This window comes from Staurois parvus, unplaced genomic scaffold (assembly GCF_062004578.1).
Source record: "Staurois parvus isolate SC_StPar_1 unplaced genomic scaffold, SC_StPar_1.0 ptg000106l, whole genome shotgun sequence".
Classification (NCBI taxonomy): Eukaryota; Metazoa; Chordata; class Amphibia; order Anura; family Ranidae; genus Staurois; species Staurois parvus.
The window spans coordinates 5,650,201-5,674,699 of record NW_028317902.1 but is presented as its reverse complement, the minus strand read 5'-3'; the positions used below and the strand labels follow the sequence as shown (position 1 = coordinate 5,674,699).

The window sequence follows — 24,499 nt, the reverse complement described above, 5'->3', positions numbered from 1 at the left end:
GTTCTATTAGTGAGGTCATTCATTCTTTGAAAAACAGGTGGCAATTATTGCCCTTATTTAAGGAAGGAAGGCAGCAAATGTTGTACATGCTGGTTACAGTGCATTTCTCTCTGAAATTCTGAGGAAAATGGGTCGTTCCAGACATTGTTCAGAAGAACAGCGTACCTTAATTAAAAAGTTGATTGGAGAGGGGAAAACATATAAAGAAGTGCAGAAAATGATAGGCTGCTCAGCTCAAATGATCGCAAATGCTTTAAAATGGCAACCAAACCTGAAAGACGTGGAAGAAAGCGAAAAACTACCATTTGAATGGATAGAAGAATAGCCAAAATGGCAAGGACTCAGCCAACAATCAGCTCCAGGAAGATCAAAGAAGGCCTAAAGTTACCTGTGAGTACTGTTACAATTAGAAGACACCTATGTGAAGCCAAGCTATCTGCAAGAAGCCCCCGCAAAGTCCCACTGTTGAAAAAAAGACGTGCTGAAGAGGTTACAATTTGCCAAAGAGCACATTGACTTGCGCTTAAGAGAAATGGCGCAACATTTTGTGGACTGATGAAAGTAAGATTGTTCTTTTTGGGTCTAGTGGGCGGAGACAGTTTGTCAGACGACCCCCAAACACTGAATTCAAGCCACAGTACACTGTGAAGACAGTGAAGCATGGTTGCGCAAGCATCATGATATGGGGATGTTTCTCATACTACGGTGTTGGGCCTATTTATCGCATACCAGGGATCATGGATCAGTTTGAATACATCAGAATACTTGAAGAGGTCATGCTGCCTTATGCTGAAGAGGAAATGCCCTTGAAATGGGTGTTCCAACAAGACAACGACCCAAACACACCAGTAAACGTTCAACATCTTGGTTCCAGACCAACAAGATTGATGTTATGGAGTGGCCAGCCCAATCCCCGGATCTTAATCCAATAGAAAACTTGTGGGGTGACATCAAAAATGCAGTTTCTGAGGCAAAACCAAGAAATAGAGAAGAACTGTGAAATGTAGTCCAATCATCCTGGGCTGGAATACCTGTTCACAGGGGCCAGAAGTTGGTTGACTCCATGCAACACAGATGTACAGCAGTTCTCAGAAACAGTGCTTATACAACTAAATATTCATTAAGTGATTCAAAGGAAAGCAAAATCTTCAAACATTTTTCAGTTTATATAGTGAATGTTTGAGTTTGTAAAGAAGAATACAAACACTGCTATTTTTTTGAAATCTAATATTCACTTTTCTTTAATTTTTTTTGTGGAACAACACAAATTTGATATATTTTTCTTCATGTTTTAATTTGGAATAGAATGTGTAGTGTTCCCAATGCATTTGTGTGTATGGAAATAAACGCTAATAGAAGGATTTTGCGTTTTATTCACTTTTTTCAACACACTGCTATTATTTTGAACACAACTGTGTGTGTGTGTGTATATATATATATATATATATATATATATATATATATATATATACATACACACACTACAACATAAATAATACATACAAAATAAAATACACCCCACCTACCTACTACCGTCAATCCTTTTCATTTATAATAAATACCCAAGGAAACAAAAAAGTTAAAACAAACTTTTCTCAACTACCTTCCTATGGCTCTATGCACACTAGCTCCTAGAAGCTGTTATTAACATTTTTTTCTGCTACTAGAAGCCAAATTGTGTTATCCTTGTGTCCATGTACACTACTTTAGGCTATAAGCATTTGTTGTGCTTTAGTGTCTACAAATAGTTTTTGGAGCATTTTTCCAGTGGATAAAAAAAAAATGCTAAATGCCTCTAAGCAGCTCCTAACAGTTTTTTCTAGCTTTTTTTTTATTTTCCTCTACATGTACTGTAAAAATGCTTATAAAACGCTAATGCTCCTAAACGCTACTACCAGCGTTTTGTGAGCTTAAAAAGAAAGCGCTAGTGTGCATGGAGCCTAAAACTTCCTCTATATTCTACAAAAGGGCCATCACATCCTGTACTATGCAGGTGGACAGGTAACAATACATACTAGTCACAATACTGAAATTGCATCAGACTTGTAGAAACATAGAAAAGTGGAAAAGTGAAAGGTTTTTCTTCAGCCGTATTGTACAATATTTGCTTTCATGCTCTGTGCTCGGTTTTCCTCCATTGTGAAGTACATGCCTTCTACATGACCTTGTAAGCTTTCCAGACGCTGTACGGATTTCAGCAGCATAGCAGGCATACTTCACCTGGTGAATACCCCTCTCTGCAGTCTGCACACTTATATAAGGTGTGTTTTTTTTGTGTTTTGTTTTCTTTTTACAGAATAAATGTTTTTTTATGGCTTATTTTTGGTTCTTTATGATCCTTTTACTTTGTACCCCAACCTAAGTTATAATCCTGTTTCATTTGTCATCTCAGTCTCCTTTACTTACTACAGCGCTGATTCCCAACTTGGCCCCTTGGTACTTAAGCCAGCCATACATGCCTTGAATTTCAGCCAGATTTAGAGCTGTAAGTGGCCTGTCGGGACCAAACAACTTGACAGATTTTACTTTTGGATGAAGGAGCAAGTGGTTTACGCAGGTCGCACTAATTGCCAAATACAATATCTGCGGGGGGGTGCAATAGCCTGCAAGCTGAACAAGAACAATCTATATGTATAACTACCCTTAGTCAAGAGATGCCTCTCCCCAATCTGTGCTGGGTCCAGGGCTAGTGATATGATTGACCGAGGTGCACTGTGTAGCATCATGTGACTGGCACATGGTACTATATACAAGCAGGGCACAGGCCAAGAAAGGAAGTATGTTCATTATACTGACTGTATATAGTATGTTCATTATACTGACTGAAATAGTTTGCCTTTTTTCTTTTACCCTTTTACACACTTTTAGTACTTTTTCTGTGCTATCTATTCCTGTTTTTCTTTCTATGCATTTTAATTTTATAATGCACGGGTGTCAAACTGGCGGCCCTCCAGCTGTATCCAAACTACAAGTCCCATGAAGCATTGCAAGATTGACAGTTACAAGCATGACTCCCAAAGGCAGAGGCAGAGTTTCGCAACAGCTGGAGGGCCACCACTTTGACACCCCTGTTATAATGTGTCTTTTGATTGGAAATATTGTGGCGACTGTTTTAACATAGCCAAGGAGGAGAAGCAGCCAGATGACGTCACAATTTGCTCCTTGGCCAATTAGAGGAAGCCTTGTATTAAATGATCCAAGGCTTCTTCTAAATGGCTGAGAAACTTTCAGGTCTACTAATTTTTTTTTTAACATCAACGGAGTGCTTTATTGACTAAACAGATAGTTCAACATTAGTACACAACAACATGATACAGTACGATACACGATGTACAGCGGAATGAATCGAAGGAGACAATAGATAAACACCGTTCATCCATATAGTGCAGTCTCAAAAAAGGAATAATAAATCCGAATAGGATGTCACACATGAGCATAGTATAAAAAAAAAAACACATACAACAACCAAAAGCAATGGGGGGGGGGGGAAGAGGAGGTAAAAGAAAAAAAAAGGGGGGGCATAGGGGAAGAGGAGAAAAAGCACTACCCAAAGAACCATGGAGCCCACACCTTGCCAAGGACAACCCTGATTAATGTACATAAGCCTATACATGTGTAAAGCGGCGTCCACCAGCGCCTCCCAAGCCAAGAACTCCGGAGGAGCCGGGGAGGTCCATGTAAACAAGATCTCTTTTTTAGCATAAAACAGAAGGTAAGATATAAGAAGCTTAGCATGATGGGATCGCCGTTCATCCTTATGAATGCCCAATAGGGCCAACTCGGGCCCTATTGGGCATTCATGGGCTGAGGTTAATCTCAGCAAAAATCTCAGACCAATAGGACAGAATTACGGGGCATGACCAAAACATATGAAAAAAGGACCCCGGCTGCACACGACCTGAATCATTTTATCTCTAGAAGAAATGACCAACTTAGGACCCTTTTCCACACAGTCCTCTATGTCCAAGGTCAGAATAACAACCCTCCAGTGGTCCCATACATGGTCAAGCTTAGGAGAATTAACATTAAGAAGCACCCCATCCAGAGCCGATTTTGGCTTCAGGTCGACTAAATTTAGTTCAGGCAGCAGATGGGAATTTGCCTGTATTGTTGCAGGACACAGCACCACTTACTGTATGTAGCTGATGCCACTACATTGTATTAAAGCACACACAGCACCCACATCCATTAGTAATGGAAATAGCTCGCTTGGGCCAGCTTGTCCCAAACAAACAATTCAAAGTCATATTAGATACGGAATTCTAATTAAAATTTTCTATTGAAATCGTTTTGTTATATCTGTTCAGTAAGTGGAGAAAACACTGACTAATCCTGACCGAAATCTTGTGAGCTGATCATTTTTGTGCAGACTGATATCAGTTAGCATGGTTGCCAAGCCTAATTTCATCAGTTGTAATTACACTAAGCTGCTGAAAGCTCCATCTAGTGGTTCATTTTGTAAAGCGCTGCGCAAACTGTTGGCGCTATATAAATCCTGTATAATAATAATAGTGGTTATTCTACAAATCTCTTTATTTAATACAGCACCAAAATATGGAAGAGTAAGCTTGTAGGAATATAAAAGCTATATTAAAAAAATTACATTGCAACTACTGTACGCCTTGCGGTTACAACTCCAAATATGCTTTGTTGGAAAATACAAAACACTTTTCATTTAACCACTTGCCCTCCAGAGGATTTACTCCCCTTTCTGACCAGGCAATTTTTTGCATTACGACACTGCATTACTTTAACCCCTTGACGTCAGTCGCACACATATATGCAGCCTCTCGGTGTCTGGGCCTTGATGCCGAGCGGGTGCATATTTGCGTGCAATTAAAAAATACATGTGATGAGAGCCGTGACAGCGAATCATGGTGGTCACATGACCCTGAAACCCTGCCCCGCCTCCCAGCTTCTGAAACTCTTAAAGGGCCAGGTGGTGCCAAGAGGTTAACTGACAATTGCGCGGTCATGCAACGCTGCACCCAAATTAAATTTACGGCCTTTTTTCCCCACAAATAGAGCTTTCTTTTGATGGTATTTGATTGCCTGTGTGTCTTATTTTTTGCACTATAAACAAAAAATAGACCGACAGTTTTGAGAAAAAACAATATTTTTGACTTATTGCTATTAAGCACACTCAATAAAATAATTTTAAAAATCAAACTTCGTCATAAATTTAGGGAAAAATGTATTCTGGTACATGTCTTTGCTAAAAAAAAATCACAATACGTTTAAATTAATTGGTTTATGGTTTTGTTTTGTTTTTTACTAGTAATGGCGGCGATCAGCGACTTATAGCGGGACTGCGGTGGGCATTCTGACACTGGGGGGAACTGACTTGGTCTCACTGACATCCCCAGTGACACCAATAAGGTGATCAGTGCTAATAAAAAGCACTGACACTGTACTAATGGCACTGGGCAGGAAGGGGTTAACGTGGGGCAATCAAAGGGTTAACTGTGTGCTGTTTCCCATTATGTGCTGTGTGTGCTACAAAACAGTGTGCAGGAGCTGACAGGGGAGAGAACTGTATTGTTTACATACAGTTCTTTCCCCTGTTGGTAATACTCAGCAATCACTGGGTGCCCGGCGAGTAATTACCGGCCGGGACCCCGTGATTGACAGTCGAGGCCACAAAAGGCGGATCTGCAAAATCGCATACATATACTTGATTTTGCACACCCGTTTTGCCCTGTAGCAGTATTTCTGCTATAGGGCGGAGGGGAAGCGGTTAACGTGGCATGTTTTACCATAGCTTAAAGTGACTGTAAAGGTTCTTTTTTTTGTGTACAATAACAAACGTGTATACTTACCTGCTGTGTGCAGCAGCCTGGATCATCTTCTTCTTGGGTCCCCTGCAGGCTCTCCTGGCTCCTCCTGTCTGTCGGGTGCCCCCACAGCAAGCAGCTTGCTATGGGGGCACCTGCTGCTCCATGTATCCAGTCACAAACGGAGCCACGACTTAGCCCCTCCCCCTCTCCTCATTGGCTGACTGACTGTGATTGACAGCAGCAGGAGCCAATGGCTCCCGCTTGCTGTCTCAGTCAATGAGGAGGCAGAGACCCATGACAGATGAGGCTGTCATTCTCATCGCTGGATCGCGATGAGGCTCAGGTAACAATTTGGGGGGGGGGGGGGGCTGGGGTCACTGCTGCACACAGAAGGTTTTTTACCTTCTTTAAGGTATATCTAAACCCGAGAGCAAAAATTGCATATGCTGCATTTCATAAGCTGTTAGATGTGGCAACAGCATTGATTTTGTAGTATATTCTGTACAAGAATACACAATTCTCATATCAGAAATTGTGTCCTTACTATAACTTCAGCTTCCTTAGCTATCTTCTGTAAACTACAAAGCATCTCCCCTCTATGTAATTAGGTTGATGAGAAGGAAGGCGTTTGTAGTCCAAATCAGGAAAGCAGCCTAAGGTGACAACACTGCTGCTTTATACATACAAGGCTTTGAGTAGGGGTTGTCATCCTAAGACAGGAAGGGTGTTTTGGCAGAATCACAAGTTGAAAATCAAGGGGAAAAATGAAAAGAGAAAACCAATTCAGCCACTGCATCTTGTTACATTTTTGTTTTTTTGGATTTAAATGCACTTTAAATTTCAGTGTTAAGATCAACCTGCTGGTAAATGTCTGTGTTCAGAGCTACCAGTTATCAATCTTTCAATATTCCTGTTGACATTGTTCCTTTAAACAGAGCCATGCCATGCGGGTAGTGCGGACTGTGGGACAAGCCTTCGAAGTGTGTCACAAGCTGAGTTTGCAGCACACAGAGCAGGCTGGGGATGGACGAGAGGATATTGATAGCGAGAAGAGCACTGATGACTCTGGGATTCCAGGTGAGCAAGGATGGATGCTAATAATGATTAACCCCAAAGGCTTTATTATCACCGATACTTAAAGGAGACGTCCAGGCAGATGTTGAAGGAAAAATATCAAAGGCAGTCTTTCTCAGCCAAGGCTTTGTGGAACCTTAGGCTTCCTCCAGAGGTTGCCAGAGGTTCCATGAGCAATGGTAGAGGAATCTCTTATCTACACTGGCCACCAGTATAAGGGGACATTTCCCCACTGACCACCAGTATAAGGGGGCACGTCTCAATGGGGCACTTCTCAACTGACCACTAGTATAAGAGAACAACACAATGTTCACAGTCTGTTTTTTCTGGCTAATTTTATTATTTGTGTCATTTTATGATTATTACTGAAAATAATGTTCACTGTAGGTATTAAATATACTATGAGCTGCAGATAGAAACATTTTTAGCAGAGTTTTTAAGATCCAACAATTATTTCAAAGGTTCCTGTAATGGAATCGGACCCAGACTGCACTAGGGTATTTCCGTTAGACTCCCTCTTCCTTGTCCGAACACAGATCCATGGATACCACCGCTGACCACGCAAGACGAGACAGCACCAGACTTGAAGGAAACCAAGAGAGAGGCTGCCTTATTTTAACACAGACATAAGATATAAACATTCAAGAGAACAACCCACCTCCCTGCATAAGGACACAGGGCGGGGCAATACATTTAGTAACAAGAGACACACAGCAGACACCCCCCACCAAGCCAATACACAAACACATACATCCCATAATAGTTTACTCCCAAGCAAGACACACAGTAGAACAATGGGACAACCACATGGCATTAAACAATGAACAACCCCCACCATACATGTCTACACAATAGCAGGACATTCCACCCTGTACCCCTAACAGGCACAGGGTGACTTACACATAAGAGGGATATGGGGAGCTGAGACAGGGGTCTCCGCACCTCTGTAAGGGGGGCTGTGTTCCATGGGCCCCCCCACCCAAAATGACTCCTGTCACAGTTCCTCTCTTGTAAAATGTTTAATAAAGGCTAAGCCCAGTACACATTGGAAGTTTTTTTTTTTTTTTTCATTTGTCCCAGCGGGTTTTAGGAAAAAAAACTGACAGATCACCATACCCACACAAGCGATGTTGGTGTGGCAATATACCTTGCTGTGCTATTTTATTCTGACAGAGGGACTCCTCCACTGGAATACACTGATCAGTGCTCTCAGCCAATGGCTGTTAGTGTTGATCAGTGTATTCTGGCAAGGGGAAGGGGGGTGGGTGTAATTTCCGTGTCAGAATACAATAGTACAGTGAGAGGGATTGCCACACCAACAAAGCTTGTGTTGGTACAGCGATCTGACTTTTTTTCTTTTTTGTTTAACCCACTTTTGTACCTGGGTTAAGCCTGATGTAAAATATAATCCTGTAATACGGAATTGCTCTGTTTAGCATGAATATGCTGTGCTTCTGTAGCTTTTTAATTAGCTAGATCTTTAGATGGCCGATGAGACCTTTGCCCAGTCTAATATGCTGCAGTCTCCTCCAGTGGATGAAGATTATTGTGATGGTTATCTCCTTTCCACAATAGAAAGGAAGTGCCCAGCATTTGTTTATGCAGAGATTTTCCGAGGCTTTTGACACCTAAAGACATGCATAATTGGGCAGCACAGTGACTAAGTGGTTAGCATTTCCGCCTGGCAGTACTAGGGTCATTGGTTCAAATCCCAACCACGGCACCACCTGCCTGGAGTTTGCATGTTCTCCCTGTGCCTGCGTGGGTTTCCTCCGGGAACTCTGGTTTCCTCCCACACTCCAAAGACATGCCGGTAGGTGAATTGGTTCATGTCTAAATTGTCCCTATTATGTGTATGTATGAATGTGAGTTAGGGACCTTAGATTGTACGCTCCTTGAGGGTTAGGGACTGATGTGAATGCACAATAACTGTAGATTGACAGCCCTATATAAGTACCTGAAATAAATAATAAGTAAATAATTGGCGTCTAGTTATTCCCTAAAAGACCAGTCATCGCCTGACTGTTGCAGTATAAGAATCTATCACATCTCTTGTAACCATCAGGCTGTGGATATCCTCATAACATTTCTTTGCTGTTATCTTCTTTTGCTTGATTTTCAGTGACACAAATAGTTGCCAGTATAGATCACAATGCTGATGAGACTGACATTGATGCTCTGGACAGTCCTTTGCCTGGAGGACAGGCTCCAAAATTCAACCGCGGAGTGACTGATCTGGACGCTGTAAATGGAGAGAGTGATCGTACTGAGGAAAAGAAGGTACAGGTAGATATTGTGCTTCTCTGTGCTGATTTATACGTTTTCATGATGTACCGATAGATTTTTAGTTCTGGTTACTACCATGCTTGTACTTTCACAAGGAGGATTTGTTACAAGTAGGAGACACTGGGGAGGGCTTTGATTGCTGAGACGTAGACAATCAGTGTTGAGTGGCCCATGAACATGCAGCATCAAATAATACTTGTAGCAGAACGTGACTATGGAAAAGAATAAGAGAGCAGCAAGGATGGCTCAGTATTGTTGTCCTTCTGTAGGATAATTATCTCTGCAGCTGTCTTACTATGCATGTTTATCATGCAGTGCTTTTATTATTAAAATATACAAGTAGCAAAAATGGTGCCCTTTATTTAGAGTCAGATGACCCCAGCAGGGGAGTCCCTAGGCAGTTGTGGGGGGTGTGCTCCGCACCGGGTGACACCGACCTCACGGGGTGACACCGGACCCGCTCCACAAAAAGGTAAGTTGTAAAGCAAGCCGACGAACCCGCAGGATGGATCGAATCTGCAGATTGAGCATAATGGATCGGAGTCCAATCCATTATCCTCCCCAATGCGCAGATCCGATCCATCCTGCGGGGATCGTCAGCATGCCACCTATACATGGTGACACTGGACCCGCTCCATGAAAAGGTAAGTTGTAAAGCCGATCCATTAGACCGATCCATTTTGCTTCCCAATCCGCAGATCCGATCCATCCTGTGGGGATCGTCGGCTTGTTTTAAAACGTACCTATTTTTTGTGGAGAGATCAGTTAACCCCGTATAGGTTGCATGCTGCCGATCCCCGCAGGATGCATCGGATCTGCAGATTGGGGAGGATAACGGATCGGACTCCGATCTATTATGTTCAATCTGCAGATCCGATCCATTCTGCAGGGATCGTCGGAGAGGGTGTCACCAAGTGTTACCGCACCGGGTGACAGCAACTCTAGGGACACCCCAGGACCCCAGTGACTCCTTGCCATCCATATATCTTGATATCATAGCACTGCCTATCTATACTGTATTCCTAGAGGCCAATATAAGTAGCAATTTCATTCTTGTGGCTGTAAGCAAAACCTACTGTCCCCTAGCACAGTGGACTCTGAACTGCATCCCGAGGGCCCTTTAATAGATGTGGCCCTTTAATAGTTTTTTTCTGGCCCTTGGGGCACTATTTTCATCCACTGATACCAGCAATGGGGCATAATTCCCCCCACTGAAACCAATGAAGGGGCAGAATTCCTCCCAATGACTGCAACAATGGGGCACAATTCTTGCCAATAATGCCAAAAATGGGGCACTATTCCTCCCAATGACACCAAGAATGGGGCACAATTCCTCCCACTGACACCAACAATGAGAAGCTATCCTTGGGACATTGTTTATTCCCACTGATGTCAAGACTCTTTCAACTCCCAGTGGCCACAGTCCGCTCCCCCCCCCTTAAGTCTGAAGGACAGTAAACTGGCCCTTTCTTTAGAAAGTTTCGAGACCCCTGCTCTAGCCTTTTGAATTGAAACTCTTTGTGCTGACAGTTGGAATGCTGCCACATATACATGAAATGGCTTGTAAGTGAACAAATTAAAGTGTCTATTTCCTTTACTTAAAGCTATGCCCTACAAGATCAAAACTCCAGCCTGTTTTTAATCTAGATGCCAAACTCTATTTTTCCATCTGTACATATAAACTCTGATTAAGAGTTACAATAGTTGGACACTTTCTCCTAGAGGAACGATGGAGAGGCACACTGAATTTCCTGTGAATAGGCAACAAACTACCTGGATACAGATCCCATCTTCATATCCTTCCTGTCAGAGCTGGTGCCCATCTTAATTGAGAAAATACAGAGTGCCGAAGGGAGTAATATCTCAAATGCATTGTGTCGAACTGGTGGTGCTAATTTGCATCTTGGCAAGCATACGCTATCCAATTATATGAACTATTTTGCATTACCTGCAGCAGCTTTACCAAGCCTGCAAGTTGATTTTAAACTACATATTTTTAGGCAGACGTAAAAAAAAAAAAAGTAAAGCTGCCTTTATTATTATGGAAAACTGTTCAAAATTGTATTTATCAGAGTATTAAGCATAGCTGCTTCTCCTCCAGTCTCAGTCCATGAGACTCAGCTGATCTGCCTTTATTAGAGCTTTCCTCTGACTCACATGGGAATCGGTTCTAGACTGTGAAGAGACAGACCAACTGGTCTCTATTCCAGCAGAAGTAGGGAATGAAGCAGTGCCTCATTGTAATTTCATAGAACTTTTTGTTTTAAAATCGTTTTGTCTTGCTGTAAACAGTAAGTTGTATTCAGGGTCAGATATTACCTGCGCAATGACTTGTGTTTCCTTTGGCTGTTCTCTATAATTTGGCTTCCCTATAGGATCAGATGATTACTGCTTCACCTAAGATGTTACTACCCTCCGGAAGTCAGCTATCCCCTGGGACTCCGCTGTCTGTCCACCATCAATTACAGTTCCTTCAACAGCAACTGCAGCAGCAACAGCAGCAAACACAAGTGGCTGTGGCTCAGGTGAGATTAGGAAGAAGTAGGAGTGCTTGTGTGGCAGAAGTCCATGTACATAACCTTTACTAGTCTGAACATCATTTTATTTTCACCAGGTACATTTGCTAAAGGACCAGTTGGCTGCCGAGGCAGCTGCCAGGTTGGAGTCTCAGGCCAGAGTCCACCAGCTTCTGCTGCAGAATAAGGATCTGTTGCAGCACATCTCCCTTCTAGTGAAGCAGGTGCAAGAACTGGAGTTCAAACTGTCTGGAAAAAATGCTAGTATGTATTCCCTGAGATATTGGCAGGATACAGGAACCATTTATATTCTCATTTGCTATGAAGATTAAGAGTGCGGAAATATGGATATCCCCATTGTTACATGTTGTTATACAATAATATCATCACACTACAATTTGTATTAAAATTATAGAAACAATATTGCCCCGTGTCCAGCTGTGCAGCTCTTTTGGCTATACTTTTGGTGATCCCAGGAGTGCAGAACACCTTCGTTCTGCACTCCTATGACTCTTATTAAGTTGATAGCTCAATGTCAGCTGACGTCAAAATTCCAGTCCAGGCTCTGGAAAGATCCTGACTTTAATGTCAGGATCCACCCAGATGCTTGGACCAGCAGCTGGCTCAGCAAGCCTCTGAGAGCTTAAGGCAGTCGCTCCCATCCCCTCCACAGTTTTTGCTGGAGGGGCAGAGCAGGGAGCAGGTGACTGACAGTCACCGTCTCTCTGCTAACTGAGAACTGTGCAGTCAGCGGTCTTTGATGACTCAGTTCTCAGTGTAGAGGTGGCGGGGGGCAGATGCAGCATCAGATTAATTCTACATCCACCTAGGTGAGTATGTGTGTTTGTCATATCCTACACTTCTCTTTTAACCTATGCCTAATTTTTTTTTACAATCAAGAACTTCAGCTGCTCAACTCTTAATTAGTTAATACCCTCAAGCTGGGTATTTGAGTGGATGAGAAAAGGAGAGAAGCGCCTCTAAGTGCAATAAGTCTTTTTATTCAAGTCTAAATGTAGAAACACTCACATGGGTGAAGTAATCATAAGCTTAAAAATCGTGGTTAACACGGTTTTTAACCACGGTTTTTAAGCTTATGATTACTTCACCCATGTGAGTGTTTCTACATTTAGACTTGAATAAAAAGACTTATTGCGCTTCTCTCCTTTTCTCATCTACAGAGGTTGCTACAGCTTATTTGGAAGCCTTGCCCTCAGTGCCACACGGAATCCTACGCTCTTCATACAGTAGCCACTAATACCACGATCACCCCATACTACCATTTCCCAGGACTTTGCAGTGTTTGCACTGTTACAACCCTTCCTCATTTTTTCTGGGTATTTGAGTGGAAGCTGGGGAGATAAAAACCCCAAAAGTCACTTAAATCCCTTTTGGATTTTTTTTAATTTTTTTTAGTTACGCTATGTACAGTGGTGTCATCGAGGCTCTTGCGGTCGCTAAAAAAAAATGTGGTTGACCAGCAGTTTTATCTGTCCCCTTAGGCAGCTAGACGGAGTTGTATACATGCCATGACCACGATCCTTTGCTTTTGAGGCATGCAAAAATTATACCTGGCCTGTGCTGCCTCCTGAATGCCTGTCAGTTGCACCTATATCACTCTCTGAAAAGTGATCCACCGAAAATTTCTTTCCAAAGAGCAGCACAGGTGTAAACTAAGACTAGGTTCACATATGTGTGATGCCCTTGAGCGCACACGTCATGGGTACAGCAACCCATTCCTTTGATTTGGTTGTCGTACCCATGAGAAACGTGGTGAAAGAAGTCCCTGACTTTTTTTTTTTTTTTTTTTAATCATGCCACACCAAGTGGAATGATGCTGCAGCACCAAGTGATTTGGCACACGTGAAAACACGCCACATTTGCCAATGCTTGAGGGTGCCATTAAGAATTAATGGCACCCCTGTATGTCTGCTAAAGAGCAGTACATTTTGCCTGTGAGCCGGGAACATGTGAATTAGGTCATAGTGTTCTGCTTGCACAAATAAGCAGATAATATTTCACAGGTTAAAATGTCTGAGTGATGATTTTTTTCCGTTCTGTCTTTTGCAGTGGGATCTCAGGACAGTCTCCTGGAAATTACTTTCCGTCCCAGTGTTTTGTCGGTGATTTGTGACGCAACAACCCCTCAGCCTGAAGATTTCCCCCCACTGACAGATCCAGATTCTTCATTTCAGCTGGGTAGCCCTCTAGGTAGGACAGACTGCCTAGTGAAGGTGCAGTGTTATCGCTTTGTGCCTGGCGAGGGGGAGGGATCAGGGGAACTGCTGGGTAGTCTGGAGCTGTACAGATTCAGAGAGTCTGGCATAGCATCCGAATACGAGTCCAACACAGATGAGAGTGAGGAAAGGGAGTCCTGGCAGGACGATGGTGGAAGGTTGGCCCATGTGTTACATAGAGACATGCTGGGAGACAGTCTGGATGATGAGATTGCTGTGTGAACCAGCGAAGGGTTGGTGGCATACATTGTTTCTCAAGTTATATGTTTGTGATATTAAGGGAGTATGCACTGTTCCTACTTTATATGTTCATAGTTCCAGCATAACTGAGCATCTGGTACTGTTAGACATATTACAGTAAATACGGCTAGGAGCAGAGGACAGTAACCTATAGTAAGCAATCGGCAGTCATCTACCATTGCTCTGGTTAACCTAAACCAGTGCTTATCAAACCTTTCTTCAGGTCATGTTTTGCAAACGTACTCATTAATAATCCAAGCTGAAAAGAAGATCTGCAATCATTATACATGTGATTCCATGAAAAGGTCAGATAAAAACATGAGCTGTAATTCCACAGGACAGGTCCGAGAAACCCCGACCTCAGCTAGGTAAAGGTGTGATGTGGTTGACTGCTGTGGGTTACTGGACTTTGCACGTTGTCATTGTTCTTTGCACTGATGTATTAAAAAGCCTTTATGTGGGTTCCTACAATGGCATTTGGATTTGATTGTACATACTGGTGATATCATGCCCAGAACAGATGTATAGTATATATTTTCTGCACTGTAAAAAATAGTATGAAGGTATTAGGAAACATTGCACTTAGCTTGCTTTGGGAGATTTTATTTCGGTCCATGTGAAAAAATGTGTCATTGGAGATGGCTTTATTTGTCAGTGCTTTTTTAATCATGTTTAGTAATTAATGCCACACATACATATAAAAATTGGGCTACCTTAACTAAATGATGCATGAGCAGCCCTATTGTCAGTAAGGATTTCTAACGCTTCTCAGTCAAGTCCTGCAATCTAGATACTCCTGCCAAACAGCTGAACCAGGTCATCAACCGCAGCAGATGATACTGCAGCTAAGCAATACTGCCTAGTTCAGGGCCTGGATTGAACAATGGGGTTGCAGCAAATTAGATTATCCCTGTACTTTACCCTCCTGTATGTTTGTGAGCTGAGCAAAACAGTGGAAACATTTTTTGGTAAAAAAAAAGTCCAAAAAACATTGGTTTGCTGTGATTTGCCGCGTTTTTCAGCTCTAGAGCGTTTGTACAGCTAAAAAACTCTTCTAGAAACCCTCTAGTTCTGTTTTTTTTCTAGCCAAAAAATTCTCCTGCCAAAAAATGTTGATTACAGTCTATGTGTGCATAGACACATAGGATAACATGCTGGGAAATTTACTGGCTGTAGAAAAAACCGTCAAAAGCCAAAAACAGCAGCTGTAAAAACGTCCAGTGTGCATGAGGACTAAAGATTAGAATTAATATATTCTCGTTTCAAATAACTGCATTTACGTTTACAGCTTATTTGGTGAATGGAATTGTTGTTCTTTTTTTTAACGTAGATTATAAACTGTGAATCTGCATTATCATTTTTCCACTAATATGTTACAGAAACAAGTTGCCTTATTACAGAGACTGTTGTATGTTGTAATAGACATCTTAGTTACAGAGAGACTGCCGCACAGTTACAGAATGAGATTGCCAGTTACAGAGAGGGTCTACCAAAGATTGCCAGTTTGCTGAGAGAACTTCCAGTCTGCAGTTTCAATATGCCTTTTTAGTGTGCAGGTGGTGGCACTTTCCTAGACTTTTCATGCAGAGCTGCATAGTAAAGCTTGTAGGGGGTAGACCCTAATGGAATTGTGCTTTTGTTGGGGGTAGAACTTACTGGAATGATGCTTTTGTTGGGGGTGAACTTAGTGGAATGATGCTTTTGTTGGGGGTAGAACTTAGTGGAATGATGCTTTTGTTGGGGGTAGGACTTGGTGGAATGATGCTTTTGTTGGAGGTAGATTCTTGTGGAATTATACTTTTGTTGTGGTAGACCTTAGTGGAATTATGCTTTTGTTGGGGGTAGACCTTAGTAGAATTATACTTGTGTTGAGGGTAGAACTTAATGGAATTGTACTTTTGTTTGGAATAGACCTTAGTGGAATTATAATTTTATTGGGATAGAATGTAGTGGAATTATGCTTTTGTTGAGGGTAGGACTTGGTGGAATTATGCTTTTGTTGGGGGTAGATCCTGGTGGAATTATACTTTTGTTGGGGGTAGACCGTAGTAGAATTGTACTTGTGTTGAGGGTAGAACTTAATGAAATTGTACTTTTGTTTGGAATAGACCTTAGTGGAATTATGTTTTTATTGGCGTAGAATGTAGTGGAATTATGCTTTTGTTGGGGGTAGAACTTGGTGGAATTATGCATTTGTTTGGGGTAGGACTTAGTGGAATGATGTTTTTGTTGGGGTAGATCTTTGTGGAATTATGTTTGTGTTGAGGGTAGAACTTGGTGGAATTATACTTTTTTTGAGGGTAGACCTTAGTGGAATTATGTTTGTGTTGAAGGTAGAACGAAATGGAAAATACTTTTGTTGGGGGTAGACCTTAGTGGAATTATGCTTGTGTTGGGGGTAGACCTTAGTGAAATTATGTTTGTGTTGAAGGTAGAACTTAATGGAAAATACTTTTGTTGGGGGTAGACCTTAGTGGAATTATGCTTGTGTTGGGGGTAGAGGTTAGTAGAATTTTGTTTGTGTTGAGGGTAGAACTTAGTGGAATAATACTTTTGTTGTGGGTAGACCTTAGTGGAATTATGCTTTTGTTGGGGGTAGAACTTAGTGGAATTATATTTGTGTTGGGGGTAGGCCTTAGTGGAAATATGTTTGTGTTGGGGGTAGGCTTTAGTGGAAATATGTTTGTGTTTGGGAGTAGAGCTTGGTGGAATTATTATTGTGTTGGAGATGCACCTTAGTGTAATTAGGTTTGAGTTGGGGTACTTAATGGAATTATGTTTATGTTGGGGGTAGACCTTATTGAAATTTTGCTTGTGTTTGGGGTAGATATAAGTGGAATAACACTTTTTTGTGCCTCCCCTGCACTGGGATTTGTGACCATTGATGTAAGTTGGCCCAGTACAGACTATACATGGAAAAGCATTACTCCCCTATGTACCTGCACCCTAGAAGTTAGACTCAGCATTATTAACCACCACACACTCAGAATACTGCAAAAAAGAGGGGAATTGTATAGTAACCTATACCGCAACCCAACTCGTCTGCTGGTTTAATTACATCTAGCTGGCATATACCTTCTCAATATGTTGGGTAGCCCATTGGTACTGATCTGGTGATTACAGTAAAGTTTTGTGTTTTCTGCATTTGCGGGCAAAAAGAATAAATACAGTACTCTACAATCTGACCATAATGTTTATCATGTCATTGCACAAATGCCCTCATTTTGGCAGCTTAGCCTAAAACCCAAAGTGCACAAAGAGCAATTGATGTGGCTATACTTTAACAGATGTTGTTATTGAGCAGCTGTAATCCATATCTGACTAGATATTACAAAGCTGTTTTTTGCCCCTCAGAAAGTTGATTGACCTAATGCTACTTAATCTGCCAAAATAGTCAGCCTTGTATTTTTTAGCGTTGCTTCCCCTAGACCAGAGCAGTGTTGAACATATTTGTTTTATTTTGCTCCTATTGAATGGACTAGCAACTTAGGATGCACATTATGGACAGGAGGTTTTTGGTGTAAATTCAGACTGAGAACAAGTGACTTGTGCTGGGGGGCAGATGCTGCCTAAAGCGACCACACATTTTTGTGTGACAGGTGCAGCTGCCGAGTGGGGAGCTTAGTAACGCTGAGCGTGTGGTATTACCAGACTTAGCGTTACTGAGCTGCACCGAGGATGGAGGGTCTAGTATCCTGCAGCCTCAGTGAGGCTACCCCCCCACACACACACCCAACCATGTCTCCATGTGTGCTGCTTTAACTAATCTCATGAGCAGCACTGTCCTGATTAGGGCAGATGGATGTAATTACATAATATACATAGAAGTATAGTAACCGTGATAGATTTTGTTTCTAGTAGAACAGGATGAAAAAGTTTCAGCACACTTACCAGAAAGCCAGCCAAAGAAAACCCATGTAAACTGTTCAACAATTATCATTAAACACAGGTTTTTGGTTACATACTTTAGCACACATATGTGCAGCCACACCACTATGTTAAGGCCCCTCTGCAAAGTGTGATCTCTAACTCTCTACTAGTTTAACAGAGCTCCCATATTGGCACATACAGTATATAGCAATGAACAAAGAGAGATTAGGCTTGGCTTTTCAGGTATCTTCATCCTCCTCAGAGATGAAGGGACTCTCCAGAATTACCAAATGCCTTTAAGAGAAACCAGCCTGGCAATCTCATGTATACCCTGCTTGATGTGTTAGGTCTTTAAATTGGGCCTCTTCCACCCTAGGATTTAGGTAAAGTGTGGGCAGTTGTGGCTGTACTTATTATTTGGAAAAAAAATTCTTCCATGGGACTTTTGCTACTGTTTGGACATCCTCCATAAATCTTTTTTCAATTTCAATATGGTGATACTTCCAAGCTTATATGTCAGTATGACAGTATGTCACCCCAAGAGAGCTTAATTTTGTTTGCGGTACTTGGTGATAAACACATTCAGAATGATGACCCCTTTACTTTGCAAAACACTACATAAGCTTAAAAGTATCAACATATTGAAATTGAAAAAACAAAAAGGTAGAGAGGTTTTTTGTGCTTTGGTTTTGTTGTAAATAAATGTTCAGAAAAATATTTAGCAGAGCTTGGGGACACATTTTCTGGTGCCATTTTGGACTTCTCATGTCGCCATTAGGATTGATTTAACTGTGACTTCAGTAATGTAGGACATTTTGTAGAGTGACATGATTTGCCAATGACATTTGAACCCTTCTGGATGTTTCATGCGACTTCATGAAGTATCGATATCCTTGCTGATAAATGTCTGCTTGGCATCAACTGACAAAAAGGCACACTCAATCCCTGTTAAATAATTAAATAGAACTGCAGTCTTCATGATCATTTATACTGGGTTGGGGACCATATTTGTGGAAGCGAACAGATTTATTCCCACACTGGCTGTTGGTTGGGCCAACATTTTAGCATCAAAACAAAGTATGGCTTAAATGTATGAAAAGACTGTGCAGTGTTGTATGACTGCGCAATTGCCAGCTAAAGCAACTCAGTGCCAAATAGCATGGCCTGCAAATAACATGCCCTGGTCATGAAGAGGGTGAAACCTTCCAGGTCTTAAGTGGTTAAAGCTTCATTTCAGGCAAACAACTGAATACCCAGATGAAATGCATATATAGAAGCTGTTTAACCTGCCAAAGGTTTTGTATTTCTGTCAATCTGTTCTTGGGATTTTTGCATTAATTTCTAAAAGTCTAGAAGGAAAAGAGACCTGATTTTAATCTGCAGTACTTCAGCAACACTGACAGGTCTGTTCCTTCACCCAGCCCATAACTGGACAGGGAAAGGTGATCCAGCAGACCGATTAACTAATTTCCCCGTTTCTTTCCTCCTATCAGCATGCTTCTTGTTAGTACATGAGTACTGCAGCACAACATTGGCTCCTTGTTCTTCCTTCTCTCCCAGTCCTAGTTCTGGTGTACAGGAGACGAAACTACAGTCAAATTCATGGACTTTATCTGGTTGTATTTCAAAAAGTACATTTATTGATTTAGAAATGAATAAAGATCTGAATTTATTTCGGTCTTTTATATCTGCTTAATGTTTATATACAAGGTTCCTATGTCATTTAACACACATAGGTGTATCAGTCCACACTTCAGAGTGGATGAATAATCATTTGACCCCATAGTTCACCATGCTAGTAAAAGGATGAATCCTGCTTAGAATATAAGTTTTATTTTAGATGGTGAAATACTGTTAAGTGCCAAGAACATAAACCATAGTTGGGCCAATGACATCAAGGACAGATGAAGGCTTGTATGAGCCAAAGTTCAGCTTTGTGTAGGTTTGTGGGGTCTCAACAGGTTTCAGCAGTCTTTTTGGGCTTGGCTATTGGGTATAAAGTGTTAGAAGACTGGTATCAAACTTGGAGATAATTGAAGTGCCTCCCTTTCTGTGAATCTAAAGCTGAATAGGAAGACCCCCCCCCCTCCCAACTTGTATGCCTTATGTCTATTCTTGTCTTTTGTGTAGAATATGGATTTGAAGATGATATGCTGTCAGGGATGACTGCTGGGAATTAATAAGTTTGGATACCCTGTTTGAATACTTTTCTACTCCTTGCAACATGCAGGTAGCACTGTCCTCGTGAGGGCCGCTGTGTTGTGGGCATCCCCAAGCCTCTCTAAGCACAGCCAGACAACTTGTATTTTTCACACCAACTTGCATCCAGAGACAATGACCAGTCCATGGGCTTGGTTTTGTTATTTTATTAGGGGAAATCAACTTGGATGTGGAATAGGGATTATGGGATGCCCAGTTTGGCTTGAAACAATGTACAATGGCAGATCCTGCACTTTTCATTTTCTGAAAGCCAGCAGTTGTTGTGGATCAGTAGTAGCTGCCTTTTATGGGCGAGGAACTAGTAGCCCCTCAAAAAAAAAAATCACTTAACTTCTCTTAGCTTCATGTAGAGACGTCTTCTCTCCCCCTATAGAGCTACTCCTGGCTCCACAGCCTGTCAGCACTGCCAGTCCTGGCTTCTCGGAAGATCTCCAGGGACAAGGATTAGGTATTGATCCCAGTGCTGTCCTTGGAAAGCTCACTACGTGTGGCAATCTTCCCCTTGTAGATCCCAGAGTGTGCTGCTGTACTCACACTGTCTTCTTTGCTCCCTGCTGCTCCAGGCCTTCAACTCATTCACGCCTCTCCGCTGAATGTATCCTCCCAAGCCAGCCAGAGCCTAGCTTAGAGGCCAGCACTCCCCAGTCCTAGGGGACTCTTCCTAGGCACCAACAGCCATCTCAGCCAGGGAAGCAGGGAGAACAAGGTCCAGTAGCAGGCCAAGCTCAGTACCAGGGAAACAGACAGAGAAAAAGCCAAGGTCGGTATCCAAAATCCACAGAACATGTTCGGGAACAAGCTGGGTCAGCACTGGGAGATCAGTCAACATAAGCAGCAACACAGGTCGCGGAAGCTGAAGAACATCCAGCAATTAGAACACACCAGGCTTTTCTTTAAATAGGCAGCTTGGTGCTTATATACGTGGACGTGCATGCCAGTGCGCGCTGGCTCACAGAGATGTGCCTATGTGTAAGTGCACGCTTTATATTAGCCCTAGTTCATCTGTGTGTGGGTACATGAGCATTAGCTGCATAAGAATGACCATTAGCTGTAGCATTAGCATTAGCTATGCGAGTATTGGTCCTATGACACTCATCCGTGGTCATCATTTTAGATTAGCCCCTGTGGGTATAGCCAGAGGCGTATTTACCACAAGGTAAACAAGGCATTCGCCTAGGGCTGCATTTTTTAGGGGGGCAGCACTGCCCCCTGGAAGAAGGGACATATGTGGCATGAGGACCAGGTGGGATCCGAGAGAGGCTGTGGGCTGCTTGATGGTGTATGCAGAGCCCGATTGTCGTTCCTTGGGATGATGTCCAAAGCTGTGAAGGTGAGGGACTTCCTCTCTGTTGTCCGTGTCAGGCTCTCTCCGTGGGGGGGGAGGGGGTGGCATCTGATTTTTGTGTTGCCTGGGGCAGCACAAAACCTAAATACACCACTAGGCATATCTGTAATGTAAGCCTAAAGTTTTTGTCCTATAACTCTGATTTTGGTAAACAGAATCTAGCCAGTCCCTTCACAGATGACCTGGAGTTGGAGAATCTCCTATGGAGCAGTGCAGAGAGTCTAGTGATCCTGCCATTAGCTTGGATTAATTAGAAGTTCTAGTGATCTGTTATGGGGCTTGAAAACTGAAATTAGGTCTCCTTCAGTAATCTGTTGGCACTGCATTCCTATTGGCTAGATGTTCACTCTTCCTTTTATGCCCATATTGAAGCCTCTTCCTTCATAGGCATGTCATGTCCCTACTTTTTGTTTCTAAAGAATCCTTATTTTGCATATTTTCTCACATAACAAACTGAACAAGCAATACATTTGCTTAAAATTATATTTGTACTGTACATATTTATATTCTACTGTGACAGTGCTTACATGTGTACATACTCAATGTTAGAAGTAGACATTCATATATATGTTTATTTTTTGATGTAGACAGGTATGTATATTTTTACACTTTTTTTTAGATATCACTGGTATGTACAAAGATCCAAACCATCTTGTGACTGCATTAAATACATAAAAGCTGTTCTGTGTTTGGAGAATTGGCTTACAGTCCCTAACATGGAACAGCGTTTCTTCTGTTAGGCCTGATTTATACCATAATGTATCATAGTTAGTGGTCATGAACAGATTTGCACAGACTGTTTTGAAAATTAGGTGCTTTGCGTAAAGCAGAACTTCACTAGATCTGAGCACCACAAACCAAAAACGCTGTTTAATTCATTTTTAATATTCAAAGCAAGCTCCCCAATCCATCCTTGCCTCCATGCTTTATTTTGCTTATATATCACATTGAAAAACACCCCAAAGCATTCCTAGCCACAGCCATCTTGAGTACGGGCAGAAGATTTATGTAGCATTTACTTCCTGGAATCCACCAGCCCTTAGCTCAGGAATGCAGACAGGAGGGTGTGTTTAGCTAAGAAAACCCCTCCTCCCCTCCTGAAGACTCCTGGGATGTATGAAAGCATATTCCAAGGCATGGAAACCAGGAAGTAACTGAAGAAAGTTTACAAAAAATTTTAAAACAAGTAAATATATTATACCTTCCTATCTATTTACCAATGCTAGTAGCATAAGGATTAAAAATAGTCAATGTTGACTAAGAGGGTGAAGTTCTGCTTTAAGGTGTTTAGAGGAAGACATTACATCAGGATTTACTAATTGCATGGTCTGGTGTTCTGGCCAAAATACAAATGCTAAGCCATTGGCAGTGCAGCCTAAGAATGTGTTTATGAAGGTCCAAATTTACAGAATATTCTATTGAAAGCTTATCGTTCGGGGTTCCAGAAAAATTACACAGCTGTAACATACATTCCCACGTTAATGGTACATCAGCACTTCAATATCCAACCAAGTCTTTCCTGAGCAGGAACTTAAAAGAATTTCAAAAACTCCAAGCCAAATTTTTTTCTTCACTGCAAGTGGGGCTGTGCCTGCTCTGCATGGGTTAACTGCTCGTTTTTGTATAGGGGATCGCAGAGCGGAGATATACTCACCTAATCTGCCAATCCTCAGAGCTCAAGACCAGTGCCCGCTGCTCCTGTCTCCCCCGCATGCTAGCAGTCTTGTGAATGGACTGTTTTGGCGTCATCACGCCCATAGACCGGCTTCAGATGCGAGGACGGCAGGAACAGTCCACTTCTGGACATGGGGGAGCGTAATTTTCTGGAGGATTGAAAGATCGGGTAAATATAGCTTTTCAGAGCACCCCTAGACAAAAGGAGTAGTTAACCCATGCACTGCAACCACAGCCCCACTGTATAGGAGAAAAAATAAATTTTATGGAGTTCTTTTTTTTTAAAAAAGCAGTAAGTGGCCAAACCAGCCAATGTGTGTCCAAATAGAACCAGTCAATTATAGATGGACTTGGTCTTAGTTTAAGGGCCATTGTTCAAATAGTTCATTTGTTCCATCTTTGATCTGTGTATTGTTCTCTGTGTGTTTACACACATCATTACGTGGCTAAATAACTCTGGGGGCCAAAAGTGTTTTCCTGGTGACATTTTCGCACTGGTGCAATTTATTTGTTCCTGAATATAAGAGGGATCAGTTGTCGAAGTAGTGTGTATGCCTTCCCCTCTTTCTGTCAGCACTTCTCTACATCACCAGCAAGAGGCGCTATCTGCTCTTAATATTTACTTGACTATGATTGCAAAATGATAAACAATCAGAATTTCTGTGAATAGAAGTGTAGCTGTTTAAACTTTGCTGGCCAGTTTAGTTTGTCACTTTGTATTACTTTACGTTTTGTTATATTTATTGCGTATTTTAAAACTCATCTTCACAGGCTTGAGAGGCATTCAGAGAGTTACTAAAGCAGCTTTGTACATTACATCTATATTAACATGTGAAATTAATCCTCAGTAAACGTGTTCATTATGATGTTGTGTTAGTGTGTAATTTAAAAGATTTGTACGGGGAAACATGCATAAAAAAGTTGCTCAATTTGACATATTTAGTAACAGCAAACAGCAAAAGTGTGCTTGGACATTCAAGTAACCAATCGCAATCAGGCCTCCAGTTGTTTATGGGTGGACTGGTAAATAAATTATCTTATTTCTGATTGGTTCTTATAGGCACATAATTGCAATTGGCGCATTTATTAAATGGAAGGTCACGCAAATAATCAGGTCACTTTCCGTCGCCTGTCCTTTACTGCCCTCTGGTGGTGAAGAAACAAATAATGTCATGTTTGTGTTGGTACTTCTTTCAATGCTGAAATTCCTTGTCTGTATTAAGTGCACTTACCTTTTCTTTGTTCTATGATAATAAATCT

At 41.8% G+C, this 24,499-nt stretch overlaps 1 protein-coding gene across 1 annotated transcript in view; it reads left to right on the top strand.

Moving 5' to 3' along the window:
- LOC149467559 (carboxyl-terminal PDZ ligand of neuronal nitric oxide synthase protein-like) overlaps positions 1-24,499 on the top strand; it is a 154,224-nt gene that overhangs the window by 119,011 nt on the left and 10,714 nt on the right. The window contains exons 6-10 of the mRNA XM_089671525.1: positions 6,713-6,854; positions 8,974-9,137; positions 11,513-11,662; positions 11,752-11,917; positions 13,724-13,864. Coding sequence (XP_089527651.1) covers positions 6,713-6,854; positions 8,974-9,137; positions 11,513-11,662; positions 11,752-11,917; positions 13,724-13,864 — 763 coding nt within the window. The remainder of the gene's footprint in view (positions 1-6,712; positions 6,855-8,973; positions 9,138-11,512; positions 11,663-11,751; positions 11,918-13,723; positions 13,865-24,499) is intronic.